Source organism: Pithys albifrons, chromosome 12, assembly GCF_047495875.1.
Source record: "Pithys albifrons albifrons isolate INPA30051 chromosome 12, PitAlb_v1, whole genome shotgun sequence".
Classification (NCBI taxonomy): domain Eukaryota; kingdom Metazoa; phylum Chordata; class Aves; order Passeriformes; family Thamnophilidae; genus Pithys; species Pithys albifrons.
The window spans coordinates 2,347,110-2,367,123 of NC_092469.1; the positions used below are offsets into that span (position 1 = coordinate 2,347,110).

At 47.0% G+C, this 20,014-nt stretch overlaps 1 protein-coding gene across 1 annotated transcript; it reads left to right on the forward strand.

Annotated features, from left to right (window-relative positions):
- Positions 1-6,229: 6,229 nt before the first annotated feature.
- Positions 6,230-17,675, forward strand: CA7 (carbonic anhydrase 7). The gene is made up of 7 exons (XM_071567292.1): positions 6,230-6,460; positions 9,642-9,839; positions 12,581-12,699; positions 14,201-14,296; positions 14,536-14,598; positions 15,567-15,722; positions 16,001-17,675. Exons 1-7 carry the CDS (start codon positions 6,421-6,423, stop codon positions 16,121-16,123), a joined length of 795 nt encoding a protein of 264 aa, XP_071423393.1. The 5' UTR covers positions 6,230-6,420; the 3' UTR covers positions 16,124-17,675.
- The last annotated feature ends 2,339 nt before the right edge of the window (positions 17,676-20,014 follow it).

Here is a 20,014-nt window from a genome sequence, read left to right on the forward strand (position 1 = left end):
AATAAATTCCTTCTATTCACTTTTCCATCTAGGCCCATATTTGATTCAAGCCTTTCCCCTTGCATGATTGTTTGTTAACTTTAGGCATGTCTCTTTTGTCCTTTTCTTCTTAATTTCCTCTTTACTTTTTTTGTTTTCCCCCTTATGTAAGGCAGAGATTCCCAGCTGAGTTTTTTTCCCGTTAGAAATCTCATGATTCTCACTCTGTAGCTGTGGGAGAGGGATTTCCACTTTCAGCTCCTGAAGTCACACTTGATGCATAAGAATCTCAATATACAGCCATCACATTTGTGTGTGTGCAAAGAAAACCTTGAGAATATAAAATCTGAAATTTCTATGGCCCATGAACAACTATAGGCAGTCTCCTTTTAAAAAAAATAAAAAATCTGGAATGATTCTGCTTTTTAGTGTTTAGTGTTGGCAGTACACTGTTCTGCTTGTGTTTACCTTGTGAAGTATTTTTGTGCAGTTTCTGGATTAATTATAAATTATTTTAACACACACAGAAGGAACAGATGTCAGCTCAGTAGAACTCCCATTTGTGAACTGCCAGCATGGGTAATGCCATGTAAGAAGAGAGATGAGCTGCCTGGATAAACAAGATACTCTTTCAAGAACCTGAGGTGTAGGCAAGCTCTGGAGTGATGAATATTTTACCATTTCATCTGCTCCTACCCACAGTACGTCAGAGGCTCTGGAGTGTGCAGCCTGTACCCAAACTGATTGTATTTCTGCCCTATTTTTGTTAATAGGCACTGACACATCAGACACTGCTGTGCATTAAAGGAGGCACATGACACCTTGTTCAAATGTATGTCACCATTATTAATGATGCTCAGCAAATGTAACTGCCAAGTTACTTCAGCAAATACATTGAGTGCCATTGAGCCATTCACCTTGGAACCAAATAACTCCTTTCATTCTACATCTGCTAAAATGCAGCTCTGCCCCTGCAGTGATGCACTAACACACAGCAAAACATTATGCTCAAGTGACATCTCTTTGTGCCAAACCTTCCCAACAGCTCCAGAGCTGGATTATTATAGAGACAACCTGCCTTAAATATTAGAAACTTCAATTTCTTCCAACCTACAAAGCTCAGTATGCTCAACTTCAGCATTCCAAACTGACTTGGAGTTTTCTAACCATAGTGCATTCTTATATAGCAATTTTAATAAAGGAAGCTCAAATTAAGTCATAAAGAAGATTATTCCACATACAAAAATGGGGAAACTGAAGCATTTGTTGCTCGTTCTGTATCACAGCTGGTGACAGGTTCAGGAGAACTCGTGTATTTGCCCTAGGCTGCTGCTCTGTTCACTCATCACTGCTGACAAAGGGGAATAAAACTGCGTATATGAAGACTGGGGAAGACAGGTTTATTCTTTTAGGCAGCTTGAAATGTTTCACTGTATTGAATGGAGTTGATTCTTCCTGTCATTCACTGCTTAGCAGACACTTCTGAGATGGGACTCAAAAGCCCATCAGTAATTTGTAGAAATCACGAGTATTGCACGTTTAGCTCAGAATCCACCCCTTGAGCACCCACCACTCAGTTGCTCTGGCTTCCATAAGTTCATGAGTGTGATATATTAATCCTTGCACGAATCTAGGCAAGTTGAGAACAGAATTACATGACAACTGCAGCTTTTGAAGTGATAAATTATAATCTGAGGACAGAATCAGTGAAAATCTGTTCTTAGAGTCAGCCAATGTCCAGAGGTATCAGGGTTGCAGAATAAGGTGATATTTGTGTAAGCAGCAATGTTACCTTATCTTTAAGAAAATCTTTTCATGACAAAGAAAGAAGGTTGATTAGGTTGGGAGCACATTAAACTGCCACATACACACTGGCTCTCATTTATAGACAGTTTTATTCAGGCTGTCTTTCCTTCCTCTAAGGTAATGTCACTTTTTCTAAATCCAACCATTTAAACCTCCATTTTGTGAAGGTGATTCCTGCCATGTCTTCAGGATGTTTTCACTTGTTTCCATTTGTTTTCAGAGCTCTTTGTGTGCCATGTTTCTGCAGTCCACATATGCAGACATCTGCACAGGTTTGGATGTGAGACGATAAAAGCTGAAGTGGTGAGTGATGCCAAGTGCAGGCAGACGTTGGGCACTGCACTGGCACCATGCCCTGTGACCTGACCTGAACCCAGTTTTCAAGTTTCCCTTGAAAGTTGCTCAGTATCCTCTATCTTGTAAATGGGTTTTCCCAATTTATAGTTGGCTTTTTGAAATACAAAACTCCTCTTCCATTTCTTTTCATTGGTATTTTTTCTACTTTTCCCTATGGTCTAGACCCATTTGCATCTGCCTGACTGTTTCTGGTTGGTGCAAACACAGCACAGAGCCACACACAGGTGAGAACCAAAGGGTCTCAACTCCCTGCAGCTCACTTGCCCCACTAAGAGCAGAGTGTTTTCACAGATGTTGAGCTGGAAGGGACACACAAGGATCATGGAGTCCAATCCTCAGCCCTGCCCAGGACCATCCCCATCTGTGCCCCAGAGCATCATCCAAACACTCCTGGAGCTCTGGCAGCCTTGGGGCTGTGCCCACTGCCCTGGGGAGCCTGGTCAGTGCCCACCACCCTCTGGGGGAAGAGCCTTTTGCTGAGATCCAATCTGCCTCTGCCCTGGCACAGCTCCAGCCATTCCCTGGGTGCTGTCCCTGGTCCCACAGAGCAGAGATCAGTGCCTGCCCCTCCTCTGCCCCTGCCCAGGAAGTTGTCCCTGCACTGAGGTCTCCCCTCAGTCTCCTCTTGTGCAGCTGAACACACCAAGTGCCCTCAGTGCCCTCACACGCTGCCCCTACAGGCCCTTCCCCATCTCTGTGTCCCTCCTTTGGGCACTCCAATGGCTCAATCTCTCCCTTCCATTGTGTCCCCCCGAACTGCCCCCCCATTGCAGGTGAGGCTGCCCCAGAGCAGAGCAGAGCGGGACAATCCCCTGCCAGGCTGGAGATGCTGCTCACCCATGGCTGTGCTGGCTCCCCACAGGCTCTGTGTGCACAGACTGTCTGGCCATGGCTGTACCTGTGCTGTCTGTGCCAGGGGTGTGTGTCAGGGCCTGAGCACATCACACAGTTTAGCAGAAACAAACTGAGAAGCTGATCTGAGTAAATTGTCGCAGAACTCTCCTCTGGAGGCCTTTCCAGCAGTTCACATCACCTGCTGGGTGATGCATCAGCAGCTCTCAAAGGGTTTACAGCTGACTGTTATGGAAACCATCTGAAGAAGGAAATTAATTCTTACAAGGCAGCACCACAATGTAAAAGTTGCATAAAATGCTCCTATTGATTTTTTTCCCTTCCATATTCTCAATTGCACAAAGGAAGAATCTCTATTTTTATGTGCTGTTGTCTTTGTGAAAATCAATATGTTTATAAATGTAGCCCTGACAGACACCATTTCCTTGGATGTAACAAAACTGCTACCAAGGAGCCACATTCCTTGCCACAGAGATGTCTTAAGGCATTTTACAGCTACAGATTGGGTGTCTCAGTGTAGCCTCTTCATGGGCTTAGCAGGTTGTGGGCAAGTACTGCATCACTCCAGGTAGCTGAGGAGTCAACAGCTTTCTCTGGAGTCTGCTGTCCCCTAATATATCCACACTTCCCTTTTTGTCTTTTGGAAAATTTCTTCAAAGTTAAAAAGAAAAATCAAATTGGATTGCCAATTCATCCTTACTTGGTGTGATTTTTACCTTGTTTAAAAACGGCACAGAGAGATTTTCCTGTGATGAGGATGTTCTCCATGTCATCCAAGCATTGATTCTTAGGTTTTAGTGAAAACATCCTTCATTTCTTGCAGCTGGAGGGAGTCTCTCAGAGAAGAGTGGGAGCGATGTGTCTCAGAGCAGGGGGCAGTGGTGTGTCTCAGAGAGGAGAGGGGCAGTGGAGTGTCTCAGAGCAGAGGGCAGTGGTGTGTCTCAGAGCAGGGGGCAGTGGTGTGTCTCAGAGAGGAGAGGGGCAGTGGTGTGTCTCAGAGCAGGGGGCAGTGGTGTGTCTCAGAGCAGGGGCAGTGGAGTGTCTCAGAGCAGGGGCAGTGGTGTGTCTCAGAGAGGAGAGGGGCAGTGGAATGTCTCAGAGCAGGGGCAGTGGTGTGTCTCAGAGCAGAGGGCAGTGGTGTGTCTCAGAGCAGAGGGCAGTGGAGTGTCTCAGACAGGAGAGGGGCAGTGGTGTGTCTCAGAGCAGGGGGCAGTGGTGTGTCTCAGAGAGGAGAGGGGCAGTGGAGTGTCTCAGAGAGGAGAGGGGCAGTGGTGTGTCTCAGAGCAGAGGGCAGTGGTGTGTCTCAGAGAGGAGAGGGGCAGTGGTGTGTCTCAGAGAGGAGAGGGGCAGTGGAGTGTCTCAGAGAGGAGAGGGGCAGTGGTGTGTCTCAGAGCAGAGGGCAGTGGTGTGTCTCAGAGAGGAGACGGGCAGTGGAGTGTCTCAGAGAGGAGAGGGGCAGTGGTGTGTCTCAGAGAGGAGAGGGCAGTGGAGTGTCTCAGAGCAGAGGGCAGTGGTGTGTCTCAGAGCAGAGGGCAGTGGAGTGTCTCAGAGAGGAGAGGGGCAGTGGTGTGTCTCAGAGCAGGGGGCAGTGGTGTGTCTCAGAGAGGAGAGGGGCAGTGGAGTGTCTCAGAGCAGAGGGCAGTGGTGTGTCTCAGAGCAGGGGACAGTGGTGTGTCTCAGAGAGGAGAGGGGCAGTGGTGTGTCTCAGAGAGGAGAGGGGCAGTGGTGTGTCTCAGAGAGGAGAGGGGCAGTGGAGTGTCTCAGAGAGGAGAGGGGCAGTGGTGTGTCTCAGAGCAGGGGACAGTGGTGTGTCTCAGAGAGGAGAGGGGCAGTGGTGTGTCTCAGAGAGGAGAGGGGCAGTGGAGTGTCTCAGAGAGGAGAGGGGCAGTGGTGTGTCTCAGAGAGGAGAGGGGCAGTGGAATGTCTCAGAGCAGGGGGCAGTAGAGTGTCTCAGAGCAGGGGGCAGTGGTGTGTCTCAGAGAGGAGAGGGGCAGTGGAGTGTCTCAGAGAGGAGAGGGCAGTGGTGTGTCTCAGAGCAGAGGGGCAGTGGTGTGTCTCAGAGCAGAGGGCAGTGGTGTGTCTCAGAGAGGAGAGGGGCAGTGGTGTGTCTCAGAGCAGAGGGCAGTGGTGTGTCTCAGAGCAGGGGCAGTGGAGTGTCTCAGAGCAGGGGGGCAGTGGTGTGTCTCAGAGCAGAGGGCAGTGGTGTGTCTCAGAGCAGGGGCAGTGGTGTGTCTCAGAGCAGGGGCAGTGGAGTGTCTCAGAGCAGAGGGCAGTGGTGTGTCTCAGAGCAGGGGGGCAGTGGTGTGTCTCAGAGCAGAGGGCAGTGGTGTGTCTCAGAGCAGAGGGCAGTGGTGTGTCTCAGAGCAGGGGCAGTGGAGTGTCTCAGAGCAGAGGGCAGTGGTGTGTCTCAGAGAGGAGAGGAGCAGTGGTGTGTCTCAGAGCAGAGGGCAGTGGAGTGTCTCAGAGAGGAGAGGAGCAGTGGAGTGTCTCAGAGCAGGGGGCAGTGGTGTGTCTCAGAGAGGACAGGGGCAGTGGAGTGTCTCAGAGAGGAGAGGGGCAGTGGTGTGTCTCAGAGAGGAGAGGGGCAATGGAATGTCTCAGAGCAGGGGGCAGTAGAGTGTCTCAGAGCAGGGGGCAGTGGTGTGTCTCAGAGCAGGGGGCAGTGGTGTGTCTCAGAGCAGGGGGCAGTGGTGTGTCTCAGAGCAGAGGGCAGTGGAGTGTCTCAGAGAGCACAGGGGCAGTGGTGTGTCTCAGAGCAGAGGAGCAGTGGTGTGTCTCAGAGCAGAGGGCAGTGGTGTGTCTCAGAGCAGGGGCAGTGGAGTGTCTCAGAGCAGGGGGCAGTGGAGTGTCTCAGAGAGCACAGGGGCAGTGGTGTGTCTCAGAGCAGAGGGCAGTGGTGTGTCTCAGAGCAGAGGGCAGTGGTGTGTCTCAGAGCAGGGGCAGTGGTGTGTCTCAGAGAACAGAGGCACCGATGTGTGTCCCTGCCGTGAGCGGGGCAGGTCCCGCCGCCTCCTGCCCGTCCCTGTGCCGCGCCTCGGAGCGCGCTCCGCGGTGTGTGCGCGATGGGCAAACACTGCTGATTTAGCCCGTCCCTGTGTCTGCGGCTCCGAGCGCGCCCTGCGCTGTGTGTGCGATGGGCAAACACTGCTGTTTGCCTCTAAACCTGAACCGCATGTCACCCGGACAGTTTCCTCTCTAATCCTGAGACTTCAGCTATCTCAGTGTGATGTTTCCCTTGTGTGCTGCCTGAGCAAGCAGAGGGAGCATCAGGAGGAGGAGGAGGAGAAGGAGGAAGGCTCTCCCCGTCCTGCGGAGCTGCTTTGCTGCTCTGTGTCTTTAAGGGGCTGCGCGTCCCCCGCGGTGCCCTATAAAGGCAGGTGCCACCGTGCCCTGCTCGGAGCTGGCGCGGGGCAGGGGCAGCCCGGGATGACTGGGCACCGCAGCTGGGGATACGGGCAGCATGACGGTAGGTTATGGCATTTCCCTGCCGCATCTCTCTGTCTTCCCCCGCTCCTTTTCTTTCTAGAGCTGTTGCCTGAGCCCTGCAGAGCTGCCTGCATTTCGAGGTCTGCAAGCATCAAGTATATACAGCAGGTAATAAATTACTTTATTGATAATCAATAGCACCCAGAAAGTGGCACCAAAAGGTGCACAAGCTTTTGCCTGCTGCCTTTCACTGTGGCAATCAGTGTTCCTAACTGAGGGGAGCAGTACTCAGTGGGGTTTTTTCAGGCTGCAGAGATGGGTCCCTTTCCAAAAAGCTGTTATGAAAAAGATTAACCGTGTCTGTCTCTCCAAAAGCAATTCTTGTAAGTAAAGAAGATTTAGTAGAGCAGTAATGGATCTCCTGATTCTGTGCAGCAGTTGAAATGTAATCTCTAAGCTTCCATAGGAGTGAATAAAATAAGGTATATGTTATATATGTCTAGAACATCAATAAACTGTACAGATCAGTATCAGAGATCTCTTACAGAACAACTTATGCTTTCTGGTTTGACAGTTTTTAATTTAGTCATCCTCCCTTGCTTCCCACCTCCAAGGATGTGTCAGAGGGAGAGGATATGTGAAGCTGCTGAAAGATTCCCACAGTAGAGTTTTGCAGTGCCTGATCCTACCCAGAGGAGGGTGGATGAGTGGCTCGTGCTGTCCAATAACAGCCTTTTCCATAACTTCAGCAGTGTCTCTCCCTTTTGGCAGCAGTTATTTTAGCTGCTGAGTGTCCAAAAAGAGTCTTTTTGCATAACCTTCAGGGGTCACTCTCTTTCTTAACAACTACTTTAGTTTCTGCGGGTCCAAAGGCAAGTCTGAGTACTGAGTGAAGCTGGTTGGTGCTGGTAGACACTGTGTCCCCATGTAGGTAAGAGGAATAGAGCCATGTATGCTCTTATGAGGCTTCAGAGCCAAGTGATATTGCCTTAGCTTGTGTAACAGCATTTAATTCCTAAATCAGCTTTACAGGCAGGCTGAGAAAAGATACTATTTTCTAAGCTTAGCTTTGCAGAAAATGTCAAAGCCAAATAAGAGTGTAATAGATCACAGTTTTGTTATGTAAACTCAAGGAGGCTGAATACCTGTGCTTGGTTTAAAAAGCCTTGCCCTTGACAAAGTATGTGAGAATGCTACAGTTAAAAATGTGCTCCTTGAGAATCTTGAAGTAAAATTGTTACCGTTAATACTTTGTGAACAGAAGCAGTTGAAGAATTTACTTGCTGCTTGCACTACCATGCCGAAGCAGAAGATAAGGCATAACAAAAAGTAATTCTTTGATATGGATAAGCTTTTGTTATCTCAAATGGAATAAGAATGTTCCAGCTCTGGCGGCAGAGTTGTGGTATCAAATTGGTCTTTCTCCCCACTCTGTTGAAGTCAGGAAGTCCAAAAATGTTAATTAACACAATGTACCCTTTAGTCAGGGTAGAGACATTCCATAATGGGCATGAGTGAAGAATGGAGCTGCCTCAAAGATTTACTGCAGTCATAAAATGATTTTAAAAATAACTGCATAGTCAGTAGCTAAGATTGAGTCATCTGCATCTCATTTGAATCGCTGGAGCTTCTACACTGTCTTTCCCAGGAAGAATGAAACGCTGTCTCTTTGGGGGAGTGAGTGTGTGTGAGTGTGTGTGTGTGTGTGTGTGTGTGTGAGTGTGTGAGCGTGTGTGTGTGTGTGTGAGAGAGTGTGTGAGTGTGTGTGTGAGTGTGTGAGTGTGAGTGTGAGTGTGTGAGTGTGTATGTGAGTGTGTGAGTGTGAGTGAGTGTGAGTGTGAGTGTGTGTGAGTGTGTGTGTGAGTGTGTGTGTGAGTGTGTGAGTGTGTGAGCGTGTGTGAGTGTGTGTGAGTGTGTGTGTGTGAGAGTGTGTGTGTGAGTGTGTGTGTGTGAGTGAGTGTGTGTGTGTGTGTGTGTGAGTGTGCGAGTGTGTGTGCGAGTGTGCGTGCGAGTGTGTGTGTGTGAGTGTGTGTGTGTGTGAGTGTGTGAGTGTGTGAGTGTGTGTGTGACTGTGTGTGTGAGTGTGCATGTGAGTGTGCGAGTGTGTGTGTGTGAGTGTGTGAGCGTGTGTGTGTGAGTGTGTGTGTGTGTGAGTGTGTGTGTGTCAGTGAGTGTGTGTGTGAGTGAGTGTGTGAGTGTGTGAGTGTGAGCAAGCGTGTGAGCAAGCGTGTGAGCGAGTGTGTGAGCGTGTGTGAGCGAGTGTGTGAGCGAGTGTGTGAGCGAGCCTGCGAGCGTGCGAGCGTGTGAGTGTGTGTGAGTGTGAGTGAGTGAGTGTGTGTGTGAGTGTGTGAGTGTGCGTGCAAGTGAGCGTGTGAGTGTGTGAGTGAGCGTGTGAGCGTGAGTGAGCGTGTGTGTGTGTGTGAGTGAGTGTGTGAGTGAGTGTGTGAGTGAGTGTGTGAGTGTGTGTGTGTGAGTGAGTGTGTGTGTGAGTGTGTGTGTGAGTGTGTGTGTGTGTGTGAGTGTGTGTGTGTGAGTGTGTGTGTGTGAGTGAGTGTGTGAGTGTGTGTGTGAGTGTGAGTGTGTGAGTGTGTGAGTGTGTGTGTGCGTGAGTGTGTGAGTGTGTGAGTGTGCGAGTGTGTGTGTGAGTGAGTGTGCGAGTGTGTGTGTGTGAGTGTGAGTGTGTGAGTGTGCGAGTGTGTGCGTGTGTGTGTGTGAGTGTGTGTGTGAGTGTGTGAGTGTGCGTGTGAGTGTGTGTGTGTGAGTGTGTGTGAGTGTGTGCGTGAGTGTGCGTGTGAGTGTGTGTGTGCGAGTGTGAGTGTGTGAGTGTGTGAGTGAGTGTGTGTGAGTGAGCGTGAGTGAGTGTGTGTGTGAGTGTGTGTGTGTGTCTGTATGTGTGAGTTTACCCCTGCACCCCCTTGGAAGCCCTTCCAACACCTCAGAAGTGTCACTGCTAAGCCTGCAGAAAACGAGTGGCACGTGCGGTGTGACGTGCCCTGATTTCCATAATGGGTTTTGTGTGAGGTATTTGAGTGCCCACTTTGTTGCAGCCTGTTTGTGCTAAAAGAAACACACCAGCTTAGAATTTAAATGGATTTCTCAGATATCAAACACTCAAGTCACCCTTGCTGAGCAAGCTTTATTTCAAGCCTCATGAAAACCCATGATTACTTTGTGTGTAGTAGGAAGGCAATAATGCTGCTTTTCTTTCTTTCCCTTTGAAGGACCCTCAGAGTGGCACAAATCGTACCCCCTTGCCCAGGGCAGCCGCCAGTCCCCCATTGACATTGTTCCTGCCAGGGCAGTCTTTGACCCGAGCCTGAGGCCGCTGATCGTGACCTACGAGTCCTGCACATCCCTCAGCATCTCCAACACTGGCCACTCAGTCATGGTGGAGTTTGAAGATACTGATGACAAGGCAGGTGAGATACCACAGCCAACTAACTCAGCACACCATTTGTGACTTGGTGAGGGAAACAGTTAAGGACGTCCTGTACAGTGTAAATAACTTCTATGATGTCTGGTTTCAGTTTAGAACAAGGCACATGATCAGAGCCCTTGTATTCTGTCTTCTTGAGCCTTGTGTTTGTCTTCCCTTTGAGTCTCTCTGGCAGAGCAGAAGAGTGTTTCTGCATTGGGAAAAGTTCTTGCGTCAGGAAAATCAGATATTTGTTTGCAGTGCTTTTCTTTTAAACAAGAATTGAAGTTTGGAGGACAGGGAATCCTTGGCACTCTCTCTGCAGCACTCCCAGACCACAGCCAGCATGCAGACAGTAGGCTCCTCACTGCCCTGCTCCACAAGCATCCAAATCAAAGGCACCAACCCCCATGCCAGCTCTGGCTCACTGCCCAGTCCCATCCACAGGGAAGAGAAGAGGATTAGCAGAGATGGGTCATACCAGCATAGTCATCATACTCACAGGCACTGCACCAAGTTGTCTGGACAGTCACTGTCACCTTGCATTGTTTTCTTTCATCCCAGCCTCACAGCAGCTCAGTCTCTTCAGAATTTATAAAATCTTCAGCTCATTCTGAGTTGGGAGCAGCCCCTGGATGTTGGACTGTCTGCAGCTGTGCATTGTCCTTGTCTCAGCCCTTGGCAGGGAATGTAAAAGCTTCCAGTGATTGTTTCCCCTGTTAATTCTACTTCCGTGGCAGACCTTGCTTTTACCTCTGGGGTAGGGGAAGAGCATTCAAATGGAGATGAGAAAGTAGCTGATAAATGGGAAGAGTGCATTTAAAAAAGCCACTCTGAACAGCTTTTAAATGTATCAGCTGATTTCATCTTCCTTTGATGTGTTGTTTGATGTTACCTCAATTGGATACCTGCATATTCAAAGCAAGTTACTTTTCCTGTGAGTGGCTTGTCCGTGCTGGTAACTCCTTGAAATAAGAGCTAAGGGGTTCAAATTGCAACCATTTTGTTTTAAAAATTCTCTTCTGGAATGCATTTTAAAAACTGCTCAGTGGAACAATCAGGTGTTAAAGCATCTTAATTGAATTTTAAAAGACTAGATGTGCATTTTCCACTTTTACTGCACAGATCCATTGGGCATGTCACCCTCCAAACAGAACGTTTAGAATATCTCTGGCAGTATCACCTCAGCTTGCCAACTACTTGCATGCAATTTTTAGCTGAAATCCATCTATGTAACAGTGAACTTTATTCAGCTTTAGAAGTTGAAGAACATCATCTATTACTCTGCATTTAGAGATACAAACTCAGCACATGCAGGAATGAAACCTCTGGCCTTTATTTTAATAACACTTAGTGGCACATCTTTTACACTTTTTCAAGGAAGATTACTACAAGGAGTGTAAAACATGGTTTAAAGTGGTTTTAGTTGTGTTGAAATATTCCAGTGACTCAGCTCTGTGTAAACGACACAACAGAATTTTGAGTTACCCATCATAGCTAAATTTCTTTAACTGTCTGGGACAGGTGATGCATTCCTTTGCTAAGTTCAGAAAAATATACTGGGAGATGTTTATATTCTTAATTAATACTAAAACCTTTGCTTAGGCAAGGCCAGTTTCCCACACAAAGGCCAGCAGGAACCACACACACTTTGTAGCATTGTGCAAGCCCCTGCTTTAAATTTTTAATACAATGCTATGGCCTACACTGAGAATGCTTTACAGATACTAAATATAACTTAATTTTCTTAATGTAAGACTTTTTGGTTGGGTTGTCATGTCTGCTGGGCAACATGCATTAGCTTTGGTGCCATATGAAGTGACAGGAGGATTGATTACTGATGCTGTTGATCAAGTATCTGCTAGAGGTGGCACCTTAAACATTCACCTCTTCTTAAGGATTATTTCTAAATGATAGATGAAGTTTCTCTATAGCATTTCCTTACCTCTATAAGGTGACTTGAGATTGAGTGGTGTAGTGTGAAGTACAAGCTATTATATTACCTCTTTTATGGGATCAGGTATTTAAAGGAAAGGGAATATAGGTAATCTCCACTGGCAGTGAAGATACTGTAAAAGGAAATACTCAGCTGAACTGTCTATCTGGAGTTCCAGGTATAAGGTTTCCTTGGGGCCTTCTCTTCTCCAGGCTGAACAATCCCAGCTCTCCCAGCCTTTCCTCCCAGCAGAGCTGCTCCATCCTCTGACCATCCTGGTGCCTCCTCTGGACTCTCCAGCAGCTCCATGTCCTTGCTGTGCTGGCCCCAGGGATGGAGCAGCTCTGCAGGTGGGGTCTCACCTGGGGGGCAGAGGGGCAGTTCTCCCCCCTGCCCTGCTGCCCACACTGTGGGACCAGCCCAGCACAGGGATGGTTTCAGGGCTGGGCCATGTCCAGCCTCTCCCCACCAGCCCCCAGGTCCTGCTCTCAGCCTGTTCCTCTTGTGCCTTTCCTGTTAAACACAATGAATACCATAAGAATGGTTACCCCACCTCTTCACGTGTTGAATACACCCTTTCAAGAAAGCCCCCAGTCCTGTGTAGTAGCCACTCAATGTTTTTAACCCACATTTCTATGTGACTTCAGGTGCTTTACATTAATGAATCCACCCCTCCTAGATGTGTGGATGGTACATCTTTTTCATGCTGGGAGAGACTGCTGGCTCTTTCCCCCTCTGTGCCCACAGTGGTTAGTTTGTCCTGGCAGGGAGCTGACATTACGTTCTCTCTCTCTGTTTTTCCTGCCCAGCAATCAGTGGTGGCCCCTTCCAGGACCCCTTTCGGCTGAAGCAGTTCCACTTCCACTGGGGCAGGACCCACAGCCAGGGCTCAGAGCACACAGTTGATGGCAAACCTTTCCCCTGTGAGGTAAAAACCTGATTGACAGATGGGACTATTTCATGCAAATGCTCTTGACAAATGACTTTGTCAGCAGTGGGGACAGGACTAGGACTGTGATTGCTCACTCCCCGTGGTGAGGTCAGCCCAGACTCTGAGCTGGTGTTATCCATAACTCAGAAATGCCTTCACATGGAGGCTCCTGAGAAAGTTCTGCAAAGCCAGGACCAGGCACAAGCCTTTTCCAGCACAGGCTAACCAAACCACCGAGGGAGTGCAGCATCCTGGAGTCCACCAGTGAGGACTGGAGTGTTGGGTTTTGTAGGATGAAGGTCTCTACCAGGGGAGTCAGGTCACAGGTTAATGCCTGATTTGTTTCAAATTAAAGCTGTGTGGTGGTTGACTCTGGCTGGATGTCAAAGGCTTTCCATCCCTGCCCTCCTCAGCTGGACAGGCAGAGAGGATACAGTGAAAGACTCATGGGTGGGGATGGGGCAGGGAGAGATCAGGCACCAGGTACTGACTGACACAGCAAACCAGGCTTGGCTGCAGGAAGGGAGTTTATTATCAATCAAATCAGAGCAGGATAATGAGAAATAAAAACTAAATCTTAAAACACATTCTCTCCATCCCTCCCTTCTTTCTGGGCTTAACTTTACTCTCAGCTTTCTCTGCCTCATCCCTGAGCAGAGCAGGGAGATGTGGGAAGGGGACTGTGCTCTGCTCATCCCATGTTGTCTCTGCTGCTGCTTCCTCCTCAGTGGGAGGATCCTCACACTCTTCCTCTGCTCCAGAGTGGGGTCCCTCCTACAGGAGACAGTCCTACACAAAATTCTCCATGTGAGTCCTTCCCACAGGCTGCAGTCCTGCAGGAACTGCTCCAGCCTGGGGCTCTTCCATGGGGTCAGTCCGGCAGGAACTGCTCCAGTGTGGATCCCTTCCCATGGGGTCAGTCCTGCAGGAACTGCTCCAGTGTGGATCCCTTCCCATGGGGTCAGTCCTGCAGGAACTGTTCCAGTGTGGATCCCTTCCCATGGGGTCAGTCCTGCAGGAACTGCTCCAGTGTGGATCCCTTCCCATGGGGTCAGTCCTGCAGGAACTGCTCCAGTGTGGATCCCTTCCCATGGGGTCAGTCCTGCAGGAACTGCTCCAGTGTGGATCCCTTCCCATGGGGTCAGTCCTGCAGGAACTGCTCCAGTGTGGATCCCTTCCCATGGGGTCAGTCCTGCAGGAACTGCTGCAGTGGGGCCATGAGCTGGGGGAGCTTCTGGCAGTTTCTCTCCAAAGCCAACCCTGTAGCCCCCCTAGTACCAAACCCTGACCACAGCACCCCAGTATGTGCTGATACCTGGAAAATTGCTGCCTGTCCACACTTATGGACCAGTCCAAAAGATTGAACTTGTCCATGTTTTCAGAAAAGCCTTTTGCATGAAACTGTTTGTTGTGAATACTGTTAGTGCTGTCAATATGAGAAACCATGTTCACAGCTTCTATCACTACTTTAATTCTTACTTGTTCTTTTTCTTTAAAGCTCCACTTAGTTCATTGGAATGGCAGAAAATATGCAACATTTGGAGAAGCAGCAGCAGCTCCAGATGGCTTGGCAGTAGTTGGTGTTTTCTTGGAGGTAAGAACTGCAAAAATAGCATATTTACATGGTGAAAAGCATTTTGCTGTCAAGTGTTTGAGGACCACACCACGTATTTAAGAAGTGCTTGAGGAAAACATGACTTATTGGAAGCAGTAACTCATTGCTGATTGCTGTTAAGGTTTAGTAGGAATGATGAGGTTCAGATAAGAAAACAACACCTATTCAAAACACAGTTTTAGTCCTTCTTATTTAACCTGTTTACTCTGTTATTTTAGATTGGGAAAGAACATTCCAGCATGAACAGACTCACTGATGCTTTGTACATGGTAAAATTTAAAGTAAGTTTTCAGCTCTTTACATTTGTTTCTGGGGTATCTTTTAAAAATCAAGCTCATGTACCTATTTGGGACAAAAATCACATCCTCCCATCACTAGAAATTTACTGTAGTTTTCTTCTCTTCCCCTCCACAGTTATTTCATTTGCCCAATCTCAGGTGCCTCACAAGGCTGTGGTGACCCCACTGGTCATCAGAGGTTCTGCATTGCCCAAGAAATCGAAAATCCAAAGCTCCAGGACCCTTCAGGCTCAGGTTTTACACTCAGCAAAACACTCCTTTTCCCTTGAGCCTGCTCTTGGTGAGTGGCAGGTGGCTGTTTGCCCTGGCAGAGCTCTGCAGCAAACCTGCTGTGGTCCCAGGCCAGGCTGTCCCCCAAGTGCCTTCTGAGGGACTGAGCACGTTTGGGATGTTCCTACAGCATCAAAGTTTTCCTCTACACTGTGGTACTCGAGGCAATCACTGCTCTAAGCAGCACCTCCTACTTCTGTGAGTCCTTTGGTGGATCCACCTTCCTCTTTAATTTTAGACTTGAAGATTTAAAGCCAACATAGCAGACAATGACTATAGGATTTCAATTTTCTGCTAAAATAGTTGGGAAGAATAGAAAATAGCAAGTGATGAGAGAAGGAATTCTGCCATGGTATTATCTATAGCTCACACTGAGCAGCATATACAGAACACAGTTCCTCATTATTTTTAGATCTACGGTGAGAAGAGCTGAATTTTGGTAGGGACAATGGGACAAGACCTCCAAGTCCATAACCCAGCAGCAGACACCACACCTGCCCTATTCCTTCTAGCTGACAGTTGTTGTCCTGCAGCCAAACCTTTACACACCTCTCCTTTCCCTAATGTTAATATTACTTTAGCATTTTTATTGCTGCACTTAAAAGTAAAATGATAAATTTCAAGTCAGCTTGTTTTGGTTTTGATTTGTTTTGGTTTTGGTTGGTTGGGTTTTTTTACAGGGAACAAAAGCTCAGTTTGGAGGCTTCAACCCTAAATGTCTCCTGCCCTTGAGTCTCGATTATTGGACATACCTTGGCTCTCTGACAACACCACCCCTCAATGAGAGTGTTACATGGATAGTGCTGAAAGAGCCCATCAGAATTTCTGAGAAACAGGTAAACTGCTGATACTCTCTCAGTTCCTGTAGGATTCAGTGCTGGATAAGAAGCAGTGACTGTTTTGATCTGAAATAGGGCTGAGCTACAACACTGAACGTTCAGCCAGTTCAGTAATCAGGGCCTCTGTTATTCTCTGTTAATACTCTCCAAGATCTTTGGTTGAACCTGTTCTATTAACTGATTAAAATACACTGAATACTTTCCTTTGGTCCCTTTAGAAACTGTTAACACTAAGTGCCCCCCTAAGCAGTCAATTCTTTGCCCTGAATTTCCAGCTGGAGAAATTCCGGATGCTCCTCTTCACCAGCGAGGAGGACCAGAGGGTCCAAATGGCAAACAACTTTCGTCCTCCTCAGCCTCTGAAGGGCAGAGTTGTTCGAGCTTCCTTCAAGGCCTGAAGAGAACTCCTGATGGCCCTGGGATATCCAAGAGCTTCCACATCTGCCATCCCATGGACAGGAACTCTGGTCCTCGGACCACTCATGGAACACACAAGAGAAGCATTTCCATGAATGCTCTGCTTGCAGGGGAACAATCTTCTGGTGTTCTGTTTTAGTTGAAGTGCTCATTCTTCTGAGAAATGGGGTCTTTCTAACAAGCACTATTTAATATAAGGGATAGCTGAGTAAACTAGACTTGTCCAAGACCTGCAACTCTGAAAAATTTAGTTAAATTCCCACTTGATATAAAGTGGGGAAATTATGTAGTGATCTACTAGTACTGATGGCTAACAACATCTGTCTCCTTTAATTCATGAGGAAACAGAAATGAAGAATTTTGGGCAAATTGCACTTCAGTTTTCCTTGCTAATCTGTTGTTAGGATTTGCTGAGCTCTGATTTGGAGATTGCTCTCACTGTATTGCTGTCTGTTGAGACAGAGTGCACGAGTAGCACTAGAAAAAAGTACTTTACTTGCCTCAAGTAGGCACTGGCAAGAAAACTAGATATATATTTTAAATTTACTGCTCCAGGATGCTATTTTATAACTAGAAGTACCAATGTAAATGCTGTGTTTAAAAGCAGACCATTTTATTGTCCTGTTGTTTGGCCCACACATCGACAGCCCTGGCCAGCTTGGGTGAACTGTACATCTGTAGCCATTCAGGTGTGTGTTTTGTGGTCCTAAACTGCTCAGACTCTACCTCAGTTCTGTGATGTGCTCTGCAGCACGACCTCCTTCCTTGTCTGCCCCACAGAAAGCAGGTGTGTGGTTACTGTGGGGACCTGGCGTGGGTGGATGGCACTGCAGTGAGTGTGTTGCTGCACAGATCCCTTCCCCTGGGTGCAGGGAGGTTCCCTGCACACCTCCCGAGCCCTTTCACCTCTTCCAAAGCAAGTTGCTTTAGCAAAGCCACGTGTTGGTATTCCTGCTTGTGCAGCTCAGTGACAAATTCAGGCTCTGGTACTAAATACTGTGACGTGACCTGGGACCATCCCAGTCTGTTGTCATTCATTCTGGGCTCCCAACGGCCCGTGCTGTGTGTGGTCTGATGGAAAGGGATGGTTCACACTTTGCATCAGCTTGGGTGGAGAAGTCAGAGATGTAAATGCAAAGGAAGGCAGAGAGGGAGAGCAGCAGCTCTGAGGGCTGTTCCCCTCTCAGAGAGGGGAAAGACACTGGACGTGGAGCACAGTCCAAGGAATGACAGACTAGAATTCTGGCCTTCCACTCTGTGCTTTTCCTCGTAAACTGACCTAAAACTTTGTGTTTCTCAGTTTCCTCTTGCATAAGAAGAGGGTAACACTGACCTACCTCACAGGGATGTTGTGAGGGCTAATTCAGCACTGGTTTAGATGTGAGAGTCTTAAACCACTTATGCTAAAGGCAACTGCAGATCCTTATGAGATGCAATGGTTTGAGCTGTTCTGAATGTACCTTTGCTAGTAATGCAAACTGGTATTGCAGAAAATCTATTTAATGTATGTTAATTTCTTTAACAACTCAAATAAAGGAGACTTTAAAACCAAGTGTGTGTATCTTCACCCTTTATTTTGGGCAGACCCACATCCCCCTACTTCCAGCACTGTTTTTCTTGGACTTTACCAGAAATGATGTTTGATACTTTCAATTGATGCATCTGTTTTGGAGCAAGGAATGCTTTGATTGTTTACCTTCAGTTCCATAGAAACCTTAAGCTACAGTGGAATGATCTAAGTACAGATAGGAGGTATCCCTCCTAAGTTTCTGGACATTTTTTCAAGTTCTAAAAGCTATTTCTGCCAACTATTTTTAGTCTATATTGCAGTTCTTCCCATCTTTGAGGATTAACAGCTTCTGCTCCAGCTTAAGCCTTTCATTTAATCTGATATATTGTGTCTCTTGGATGGCTTCTTGCCCAGTGAGAGTTAAATTATTGTTATTATTATGTCCCAGTTAAAATTAAGAAAAATTAATTACATGAAGAGGCACATTTTAAAATGTAAAAAGTCTTTCAAAAGAACCTTACCTCTTTGATAGCCTGAATACATTTTATTGGGGGCAAATTTGAAATACTTTCCTGATTAAGATATAATGAATATTAATTACCATCTCAAGCTACCCAGGTCCTGCTGCATTAATGTGCAGATGCCCACAGAGCAGGTCACAGATGGATATTTGCAGTGTTTTCTCTCATTTTAGGCACATAGTAGGGCTCTCCTCACTCCTCTCTCACACTTGGGCTTGTACACCAAAGCTCTGTCCAGTTTTTCCCCAGCTACAACCACTCAGTCTACTAAAAAGTTTATTTAACCCCAGCAAGTGTCCTTTCTGTGACCTCGAACACAATACTTAAGCCTCTTTGAGGGTGGTTTAGTCATGAACAAGAGAAGGATAATGTTTAGCTCCCAAGGTTATTGTAAAAGCTGAGCTATTGTAAAGAGCTTTAAACACTCAATTGCCCCAAGGTGTTCAGTTCCAGGGGAAACTGAACTATACCTTCCTTCAGAAATAAATTTTATTTTCCTTGCAGAGCTTTTTTTCAGTTGTTGGACTGAAGAACATGATCCCAAATTTTTACCACGGTGAGGCAAAATGTACAAGGAAGCATTTCATAATCTTTGTTATTTCTTGAGAGCCTGATCATCCAATCAAAAAGCACAAATATTTACAGTTTGTATGGTTTTGAAGCTATAAACTACTTAATGCTATTACTTATTTTGAGATGAAACAATTCTAGAACATGTGCTATCCTTCTCTTTTACCACCTGTGTTGAAGGAAAATGGGAGCTGACTGTACCTCCTCCAGCAGGGCTTGGCTTCACTCCCCGTGGGCCGGCAGCTCACGGTGAGGGATCGGGAGCTCTCGCATTGGGGCAGGGACTGAACTTGCACAGCTGTGAAAGCCGGATTTAAAATGCCATCTAGTGGTTCCCTGTGTCCATTTATTGCCACGATTTTTAGGCCAATTCAGCCAAAATACAACAGGTGAGAGAATTTAACTTTGATGATAAGAATTTTTAAAGACGTGGGTGAGTGTAACTGAAAATCTTGTGCTGGCTCAACCTCTGTAGTCCTTGAAACTCCATTCTCAGATAAAAATCAATCTTACAAAAGAAGGTCGATAAATGAGTAATAATTTTTTGTTCCTTGTTTCCCTTCTCTATCCTCTGCTTAGTAAACTGCAATCTAACTTATCTTTTAAACTTTAATAGCTATAGTTACAGTTCAGCTTGGGGTTCTTTTCCCCGTCCTCTTGCAAGCAGAAAGATTTTTAGGCTGTGACCTAGCAATGATTTACAAGGATAAATTCCATTATGACTGTTAATTAATCCAAATACAAGCATCAGGGGAAAGGTTTTGCAAGGTACCTCAACATCAGATGGTCCTTTTGGTGGAGTTCAAAGGTCAGAAAGATAAAAAAAAGAAGCATTTCAGAAAAAACAGAGATAAGTCTGAAGAAAATGGGGTGTTATCTTATCCCTCAGGTTATGTTTCTCTCTCTGCCTTCCCTCTGCCTGCACAAGTGACCACTGTATAGTGGCAGGTTGCTCCACACTGCCAGAGTGGGGTGCTCACGTTTTTCCCCTGAGGAAAGCTGAGTAAGGATGAAATCTGCCTGACTGGAACAGAACTCTGCCCAGCTTGGCTGTAAGGCAGAGAATGTTCATTCCTCTGGTGTTCCATTCATCCTGCTACTTGCATTGCACTGGATATTTAGTCAAAATTCAGTGCCTTCCTCCAAGCTGTGAACAGCAGCACAGCAATGTAAATCAGCATTTCACTTCCTAGTAACACAGTGGAATATTAAATCTGGAGATTCAGCCTCTGTGTGTTGGAGGAGAAGGTGGAAGGGGGAGAGGGAGGAAA